The 10,525-nt window shown below is 40.2% G+C and overlaps 1 protein-coding gene across 1 annotated transcript in view; it reads right to left on the reverse strand.

Moving 5' to 3' along the window:
• Nucleotides 1–10,163, reverse strand: part of NME8 (NME/NM23 family member 8) — a gene marked incomplete at its 5' end in the record, with an annotated part of 88,019 nt that extends 77,856 nt beyond the window's left edge. Inside the window, 4 exons of the mRNA XM_081932600.1 lie at nt 879–950; nt 2,457–2,563; nt 9,979–10,036; nt 10,131–10,163. Coding sequence (XP_081788726.1) covers nt 879–950; nt 2,457–2,563; nt 9,979–10,036; nt 10,131–10,163 — 270 coding nt within the window. The remainder of the gene's footprint in view (nt 1–878; nt 951–2,456; nt 2,564–9,978; nt 10,037–10,130) is intronic.
• Nucleotides 10,164–10,525: the final 362 nt, after the last annotated feature.

Below are 10,525 nucleotides of genomic sequence, written 5' to 3' on the forward strand. Positions count from 1 at the left end.
AATTGTGCAACTCTAGATCCATGCACATAAATGTTCACTTATCTGTATGGTTAAGTAAATAAGGTTTACTTATTTATTTAGAAACTTTATATGGCTGCCCACTTACTCTCAGTGACTCGATGAGGCTTAAAAAAGTAAAAGCCTCATACAAAGGCATAAAATATACAAACAGTAAAAGCAATAATGCTTCACCCTCTCCCCCACTGCCAATAATTAATCAAACAAGCCACTTAATGGGCTCCATCCCACTCTGGGTTCCCCAGGCCCATTGGCAAAACCAGGTCTTAAGGGCCTTGTGAAAGAGTATCAAGAGGGAGGCAGTCTAATGTCGGTGGCGTTGATGTTCCAAAGGGAAGCAACCACCACCGAGAAGACCATCCCAAAAAATAATATAGATGTACCTCCGTAGGAGAAGAAACTCACAACATTCTCTGACCCTGCTTTTGTGGATCAGTGTATGTAACTGAGAAGATACGGTCCTTCAAAAAACCTCATCCCAAGCTTTAAAAAGGGCCTTAAAAATGACATTTAGCATCTTGAATTATTCCTGAAATCATTCTTTGTTGATTATTGCAGGATTTTTTTTTCTCTGAAACCCTTTTCTTATTGGGATTATTGTGCTAAAGGCAGTGGAACAAGGGCTTGGATGACATGGTTTATCAGAATTGTGAAACACCAGGGTGTAACAATAGAAAGGGATTTGCATGCACAAATATTTTCATATATAGTTTTATAAATACGTGATACAAAAGATTCCAGCCATTTTGAATTATTGTTCTCCTTTTGTATATTTCATCATGACCCAAGAAAACATGTGTTATTACACACATTTAACCCTATGCAAAGCTCTTTTCCGATCCCCATTATGGTGCACTTACCAGACAGAAGACAAAAGCAGGTTCACATTTATCTTTAAATGGGAGCAGGGTCACCACACTATCAGCCTCTGCCTTAAATGAATAATACACAAATATATCTGCTATATTTTTCTTCTAAATCATGTTGTACAGTAACAATTATCATGATTCACTATTGTGGTTTATTATAGCTTTATTAGAATTTGGGCTGCAATATATAGACCAGTAGATGGAAGCAAAGCGATATAAACTCATTCTTTGAACTATCTATTGTTCACCCTGTGTTTTGCAGTCAATATTTGTTATTCCTATTTATTGAGTTTTGGTGTAATCTGCTGCTTCTTTTTCTTGTTTCTATTACAGATCCCAGTGAAAATTAATCCCATTGTAATTGCCACAAAAAAACACAAAGCTAAAGAAATGGGTATGATTGACCTACTCAAGGATAAGTAAGCTACTATTCTGCTATTTAATTTTTCTATCCTAATCATAGTAAAATAACTTAATTACATCAGAATTCCATATAGTTCTAAATGCTTTAAATCACTTTACATTGAATAATATATATATGATTGTGACACATCCATTGAAATCCTTGTAAGTCTAAGCCAGTGATGGCTAACCTTGTTGTTGCTGTGTGCCGAAAGCACACCCACTCACCCCCATAATGCAAAATGTGTGCAACACCCCCCATGTGCCCTGCCCCCCTGCACATGCACGTGCAACCCCCCGGCACTCCCCCCTGCTCCCATACACGTGCGTGCTGAACACCCCCATGCCCCATTTTGGGCCTAGTAGGCCTCCCTGAAGTCTCCTCTTGTACATGCATGCACATCTCTCGCATGAACCCTGCTCCCCACGCATGCACGGCAGAGACCCGAAAATCAGCTGGCTGTTGGGAGGCGTACGCATATGTGTGGTGGAGCTGAGCTTAGGCGACGGCTTGCATGCCCACAGAGAAGGCTCTGTGTGCCACCTGTGACATACATGGCATAGGTCTGCCATCACAGGTCTAGGCTAACCTCTAGAATGTATTTCTTTACAACCATTCACCTTCTTCTCTACAACAGCTTACTTTTTCAACTTTCTCAAGTTTCAAAATCTTTATAAGAAGCCGTGTTTAGCCCATTTTAGGCCATTTCTGTTTGTCTAAATTGTAAAGAATAGCTTTGAGTGTAATGATACTCATTAGAAGGACTAAATTTATTAAATTGGGATGTTTAGCCAAGTTGTTTGTCACTCAATCATTTCAACTCATCTGTACAGGTTATAACACACAAGTTATTTTGTGTCTTAAATGAACATAATGATATCTAAATTCCTTTTCCTAATTTCAGCTTGTTATGGAATTTTTAATGATAATATTTTCAATAATCTCCCTATCAAAATGAAACCAAGTTGGTCAATTGAGGTAGTAATATCACAAACTGTGCTTCTCCATAGTATTTAGCATGAGAAAGTACTTAACAGTTTCCCACAAGTTAGTCATCTTTGATATATTGGCTCCTGGATGCAGTTGTTTGGAAGTATGGGAAATGAAATCCAATTTATAGAGAGGTGCATGTTTAGAAAAAGCTACTTGGTTATTCAGATTCTTACCACAGCAAAATGTAGAAGATTATCTTCACCATATTCATTTTTTAGCCTCCTGAACAAGTTTACTACAGCTTTGCAAGGTCCACACCATGCCTGATAAACATCTATCACTATAAAACATAGAGAAACAACATAAATCTTTATTTTTAAAAATTAACATTTTCTTTGCTGGAACTCTCACCCATGCATAAAATGTGGATATGATCTCAAATTAAAATAATATATTAAGATTTCTAGAAAATCATGCATCAATAATGGACAGAAAGGTTGCAGTTGCAATTCTTCAAAGCCCTATTCAAAGGATCAGCAAGTACTTTAGGCTTAATAGCAACCTTCTAATGAATGCAATTGTTTATTGCACATTTCCTCCTTAACATAAGGTAATGCATATTTTAGTGGAGATTAAAACTTTTCCTGCTTTATTATGTCTAGACTATCTTCTTTTTAAAATGGATATGTTAAGATATGTACCTCATACAAGAGGGTAGAGTGGACCTGGCGTGCATTACGGAGACCTGGTTGGTCCAGGAGGGGGGTGTTCCCCTTAGTGAATTATGCCCACCAGGCTCCCGGGTGTTTCGCCAGCCGAGAGCCCAGGGCAGGGGTGGTGGTGGTGGTTATTAGAGAAAGTCTCAGACCTCAGGAGGTCACTGTGCCTCAGATAGACGGTGTGAGTCCCTTTTTGTGAAATGGGGCCTTGGAGTTCAGGTGGGCCTTTTTGTTATGTACCTGTCTCCCTGCTATGTTTCATAGCAGCTGTGTGTGTTAGCCAGATTGGCAGTTGATTTCCCCAGCCTTATGATCCTGGGGGATTTCAATCTGCCTGCCATTGGCGAGACATCCGAGTCAGCTCGGGAATTTATGTCTTCCATGATGGCTATGGACCTAACTCGGTTAATTCAAAACCCCACCCATAACAGGGGACACACGCTCAACCTGATTTTTGTCTCTGGGCAGTGGATGAATGATCTAGATTTAGGGGATATTTCTATCCATAACCCTTCTCATGATCTGATCGTTTCCTCATCAGGCTTGACTTCCATACTACTACCCCTTGCCACAGGGAGGCGGAACCGACTAGATGCTTCCGCCCCAGGTGCCTGATGGATCTTGAAAGGTTCCTGATGGAGCTTGGGACTTTTCCTGAATACTTTGCTCACAACTCGACCGAAGCCCTAGTGGAAGCCTGGGATAGGGCAGCCACTGGGACCTTGGATCACTTTGCGGCTTCTGACCCGGTGTCGATCCCGGGTAGCTCCCTGGTTTACCGAGGAGTTTCAGGAGATGAAACGCCAGAAAAGATGCCTAGAGAGTGGTTGGAGGGCCAGCCGGTCCGAATCTGATCGAACACTAGTAAGAATTCATACTAAATCCTACTTAGTGGCGATAAAAGCGGCAAAACGGCAACATTTTTCCACTCTTATCGTGTCCGCAGATAACTGCCCTGCCGCCCTGTTTAGGGTGACCTGCTCCTTACTTAACCAAGGAACTGGGAAAGACCCCTTGCAGGGTAGGGCTGAATAATTTGTTCAGCATCTGTAGGATAAAATCGCTCAGATCCGGACAGGCTTGGACTCTGTCTGGGTAGATTCGGGCGAGTCGACGGGGATGAATCTTGTGGAGACAATCTGGGATGAGTTTTACCCCGTGACCCCTGAGGGCATGGACAGGATTATGGGGAGACTCAGTGCTGCCACTTGTGTGCTGGACCTGTGTCCCTCTTGGTTAGTTTCGGCTTCCCGGGAGGTGACACGAGGCTGGCTCCAAGTGATTACCAATGCTTCATTGAGAGAGGAGTTCTTTCCCACCGCCTTGAAGGAGGCGGTGGTGAGGCCCCTCCTTAAGAAGCCTTCCCTGGACCCAGCTTCTTTAGCCAACTATTGTCCGGCCTCCAACCTTCGCTTTGTAGCAAAGATTGTTGAGAGTGTGGTAGCACATCAGCTTCCCCAGTACCTGGATGAAGCTGCCTACTTGGATCTGTTTCAGTCGGGTTTCAGGCCCGGGTACAGCACGGAGATGGCACTGGTCTTGTTGGTTGATGATCTGTGGCGGGCCTGGGAGAGGGGCTGCTCCTCTGTCCTGGTCCTATTAGACCTCTCAGCGGCTTTTGATACCATCGACCATGGTATCCTACTGTGACGACTCGGGGGGATTGGGAGTGGGGGGCACCATTTTATGGTGGTTCTCCCCCTGCCAGTCAGATCAGTCGCAGTTCGTGTTGACTGGAGGACAGGGATCGACCCTGAGGCGCATCACTTTCGAGTGCCTCAGGGGTCGGTTCTCTCACCCCTCCTGTTCAACATATATATGAAACCGCTGGGCAAGATCATCCGTGGTTTTTGGGTATGGTATTATCAATATTTTCATTTCTACCCCAAACCACCCAAACGATGCCCTCGATGTGATGTCCCAATGCCTCGAGGCTGTGTGGATCTGGATGGGGAGGAACAGGCTCAAGCTCAGTCCCTCCAAGACTGAGTGGCTGTGGTTTCCGTCATCCCGATTTGTGCATCTTATTCCATCTTTGATGATAGGGGATAAATTTTAGCCCCCTCAGAGGACCTGCAATCTAGGAGTCCTCCTGGATACGCAGCTTAGTTTAGAAGAACACCTGACGGCTGTGACCAGGAGGGCCTTTTACTAGGTTCGCCTGGTACATCAGTTGCGACCCTTCCTGGATCAGGATGCTCTGTGCACAGTCACTCATGTCCTCGTCCTTTTTCACCTGGACTACTGCAATGCTCTCTACTTGGGGCTGCCCTTGAAGAGCTGAAGAGACTTCAGCTGGTCCAGAATGTGGCCGTGTGGGTTATCATAGGGGTACCTAGGTGCTCCCATGTTACACCCCTTTTAGGCGGCCTGCACTGGTTGCCGGTTGTTTTCTGAGTGCGATTCAAGGTACTAATTATGACTTTTAAAGCGCTCCATGGCTTAGGCTCAGGGTACCTGCGAGACCACCTACTGCCACCAGTAGCCTCCCACCATCCAGTGCGATCCCACAGAGCTGGCCACCTTAGGGTGCCATCGGCCAGACAGTGTCAGCTAGCGATCCCCAGGGGGAGAGCCTTCTCTGTGGGAGCGTCTTCCCTCTGAAATGAGCTGCCCCCGAGCTTTGCATAATCCCCGACCTCCGGTCCTTCCGATGCGCCCTAAAAAGTTGGCTTTTCCAGCAAGCAAGCCCGGCCTGAACAGAATAAAATAAATGATTAATTTAATTGATAATTTTAATCTAATTTTAAAATATTTTTGTTAATATTAATTGGGTTTGTTTTTGGATACTTTATTTAATTTCCTTTTTAACTTTTGTAATATGTGTGTATTTTTTTATGTTGTACGCCGCCCTGAGTCCTTTGGGAGAAGGGCAGCATATAAATCTAAACAAATAATAATAATAACGGTTTTTGAGATATCAAAAGCTATTAAAAAAATAAGGCCAGGGAAAGCCCCAAGCCCAGATGGTCTTACAAGCCAATACTATAAGTGTTTCAAAGATGAACTTCTTCAACCACTAAAAGACTCAATGAATGATATACTGCAGGGGAGGGAATATACCCCAGACATGGAAAGAAGCCAATATTGTGTTGCTCCCTGGGGGGGGGGGGGGCAAGATATTACAAAGACAATTTCATCATTAAATAAAGATTATAAACTCTTTGCTGCTATTCTGGCAGAAAGACTAAATAAGATTTTACAGGTATATATACGTGAAAGCCAAGCAGGCTTTCTGCCAAAAAGATAGCTAAGAGATAATGTGAGGACTGTCTTAAATATTATTGAATATTTACACATCATAATGAGAAACAGGCTGCCTTAATTTTTTTAGATGCAGAGAAGGCCTTTGACAACCTGAATTGGGGCTTTATGTTTAAGGTGCTGGAAGAAATGGACTTTAGAGTGAATTTTATTTAAGGAATTAAAATGATCTAACATGCAAAATTGTGTATAAATGGTGATTTAACTAATCATGTAAAATTCAAAAGGGTACAGGACAAAGATGCCCCTTTTCCCCTCTGTTGTTTATTTTAGTTTTCGAAGGCTTGAACCAGACAAGATGACAAATAAGGGGTATAAATATTAAGAAAGAAGTTTAGAAATTTAGGGCATTTGCTGATGATCTGGTTATATTTTTACAGGATCCCAAAAAATAATATAGAATATTTGATGAAGAAATTGAATGAGTTTGGGGCTTTGGCAGGTTTCAAAATAAATAAACAGAAAACAACAATGCTGATTAAGAATATGTGTTCTCAGGATAGTGATATATTGAATGAAAAGTTGGGTTTTAGGATAGAGAAAAAGGTGAAATATTTAGGAGTTATATTCATAAATATGAAGATAAAACTTTGAAAATATATGTATTTCTTTGGAGGGATATTAAACAGGATTTACAATGATGGGATAAATTGCATTTATCACTACTGGGAAGAATCTCTGTAATCAAGAATAATATTTTACCAAAGATGCTTTTTTATTTCAGACGTTACCAATACTTATAAATGACAACCCATTTAAACAATGGCAGAAGTATATCTTTAAGTTCATATGGCAAGGAAAAAAACCAAGAATTAGATATAAGCTATTGCAAGATGCCAAGGAAAGAGGGGGGATGGGCCTACCAGATATGAAATTGTATTTTGATGTATGTTGCTTGAGCTGGGCAAAATAATGGGTGAGTCTCCAGAACAAGAAGCTACTCGAATTAGAGGGCCACGAATTAAGAGGGCACGGCTACTTATGGTATGATAAAAGTAAAGTTAATGTTGATTTTAATAAACATTTTGTTAAACATGCCATACTAAGAGTTTGGAGTAAATATAAAACAAGGCTCTCTAAGAAGCTGCCCTTTTGGGTGTCACCACAGGAAGCTTTTTAAAGAAAAGTAATAGTGGCAAAACCAGATCGGCTGATTTGTGGTAAAATTTTATCTTTTAATTCTGGTGACCCAATACTAAAGCCAAGGGAAGAACTTGAATCAAAAGGTTATGCTTGCCATTGATTTACTTATCAGCAACTAAAAGAAAGGTTCAAATTGGATAAAATTTGCTATGGATTTAATTTCGGTAAACATGAACTGGAACTTTCATTATATGGCAACGATGAACATATTATTGCTAAGATTTATAAAATGTTATTGAAATTGAATTTGGAAAATTAACATGTAAAACATTGTATGATTCAGTTGGCAAGGAATTTTGGATATAATGTGATGCTTGAACAATGGGAAAATATGTGGATGAAGGGTTTAAAATTTACATTAAATTATAATATAAAGGAGAATTTCTATAAGATGATATATCATTGGTATTTAATACCAGATAAGTTATCTAAGATGTATAAAAGCATGTCAAATGAATGTTGGAAGTGTAAAAATAAAGAAGGGATGTTTATCATTTACGGTGGACATAGTGAGATATGGTGGGATGTGGTGGCTCAGTGCCTAAGATGCTGAGCTTGCGATCAGAAGGTCAGCAGTTCAGCAGTTTGAATCCCTAGCGCTGTGTAACAGAGTGAGCTTACTTGTCCCAGTTTTGGCCAACCTAGCAGTTCAAAAGCATGTAAAAATGCAAGTAGAAAAATAGGGACCACTTTTGGTGGGAAAGTAATAGCATTTCGTGTGCCTTTGGCATTTAGTCATGCCGGCCACATGACCACGCAGACGTCTTCAGACAGCACTGGCTCTTCAGCTTTGAAACAGAGATGAGGACCGCCCCCTTTTGTTTCCTCATGGAAACTGTTTCTGAACTTTGTGCTTGATGTGGAAAAGAATGAAACTCTGACTTTGGGTTTTACAGATTATATTGATAGATCTTTATAGAAATGACTTGTTCATACTATTATGGAAAAGCAAAAAGCTGTAATTTGATGTTAATGCCTTATTTTACTGTAATAGAAAGAATTGGAAGTCAATGCTTCTTTTTCTCCCTCCCCTCTTTTCTCACTTCTCTTCCCCCTCCCCCCTCACTTTTGTATTTTGTATTTTATAATAGTCTATAATTTAATAAAATGTTTTTTTAAATAATTTGATTTAGCAAAGTTCCTCTTTGCGTCAGGCAGAAATTTTTCTTTGGCATTGAAAGGGCTGGGACTGCAGGGATGGCTTTGGTGATTTGAAACCAGAAGTCTTTCTTAGAAGGTGGGTTTCTGAGCATATGCAGAATGCAGAGAGAATACCAAGATAGTAAAACAAATCAAATGCTCATAATATAGTTGTCCTGCATGCAGAGCAGTGGTGGGTTCTAGATCCCGTCGCAACCGGTTCGCTGCAATGGGGCCGGGTGTCCACCTTGGGCACGCGCACTGTGCACACATGCACACCCATGCATACCCACTACCCTGCGATGCTCCAGCTGCTCAGCGGAGGTCGTGCAGGCGCCATACGCTATGTGCACGTGCCCAAATGGCCTGGTTGGCTTAAATACAAGTAAGGAACGCCAATGGGCAAGTGGGCCCTCCAAAACACTGTTCCGGTACAGTGGCCGCTGCTCCCAGCTGCCACCGATATGCCCATACCAGGGCAAACTGCCACGGATTTAGCCCTCTTATCAATGAATGCTGGAAGAATTCATTCTATTTGAATTAAAATTAGATTAAGAAATAACTTCTTTCTAATCTAGGACTTGAAAAGAGGGAAGCGTAAGAGAAAGTGGAACAAGATTTTTTTTCTTCATTTGTTAAGTATAGAGATACATTTAACTAATAACAGGCCAGGGAAAATCAAGCAGAGGTGTGTGAAGACCCTTCCTCTCACTTGTCTCTCATCATTTCCCCTCATCGTCAAAACAGCTCACTATTAAAAAGAAATGATGAAATCTCCAACAATTAATTTCTCTAGCATCATATCAGTTTGAAAAATTACACATTATGTTAGAAATAGCTTATATGAGTTTCTAAATTTAATTCTAAAAGGAGAAATCAATCAGTATTAAAGGGATAGAAAATTGAAAATGGACAAAGTTGCAAAAAGAGCTAATTAGGAGCACAGAAAGGCCATTTGTTGACAGGGAATTTAGATTTAAATACTTGTTTAAAAAGTATTGAATATATTAACGTTACATGTCCCTTGTGAGTTCAGGAATTTTATTTTGCTTTATTTTGTTCTGTCTATGCTATCATTTTTCTTCTATATGCACATGTGAGCTTTCTTAAATATATATTTGTATCTAATCTGTTTAAAATTAAAATTAAAGTAACCAACTCCAGGAGTTTGTAATAATAATAATAACATACGGGGGGGGGGGGACTTATGTCTTTCTTTTCTTGTTCTCACTCAGTTGATAATTAAGTTTAGCAAAGTTCCCTTTTTGTTGGGCAGAAATTTCTCTTGGACTGAAATGGCTGGGACTGCAGGGATGTTTTTGGCAATTTGAAATTACCAAAGGTGGTGGTGGTGGTGAGAGGTTCCATTCCAAGTTTATAACAAGCATATACTTGCAAATGGCCTGCATTTGGTACACAAAATGAAACACACATGTTCCAAAATACATGTAAACAATATGTAAGAAGTAGAGACACAGAGAAAAATTACCTGTTAGACCTTTATTTAGCAGCATCTCATCCCATTGTGTTTGAGTGAGTATTATTGCCTATAGTAAAAACATACAGAGAACGTTATTTCCTCAATTTGCTTGCTTATTTAAAGAACAGTTGGGTAATTGAACTAACAGAATAACAAGATACCTGTAGCTGAATTTCTTTCTTCTTACTTGCCATTGTTATTTTCTGTTATGGTAGAAATAAAGCAAATAGAAATTATTGGGAAATATACTACTACTATGCTTTAATGTTGGGTTCTATCTAAATCACTGTTTGCTTGTACTATGAGTCTGTACTAGATTGACAAAGGTCTTACAATAATAACATGAAGACAAGTGAAGGAGGCAGGAACATTTATTCATACTAATACATTATTATCTCTGCCATATCCATAAAAAAATCTCACATTCATTTACTTCACAGCTATGTATCATGACTCAAATCACAGTACAATTATCTTTCTTACATTATAGCCCCTTATTAATTAATCCAAGATAGCTCCTTCCAGAAGGTAAAACTGTTAACAGGAGTTAACATGA

Source organism: Natrix helvetica, assembly GCF_964273705.1.
Source record: "Natrix helvetica genome assembly, chromosome: Z".
Taxonomy (NCBI): Eukaryota; Metazoa; Chordata; class Lepidosauria; order Squamata; family Natricidae; genus Natrix; species Natrix helvetica.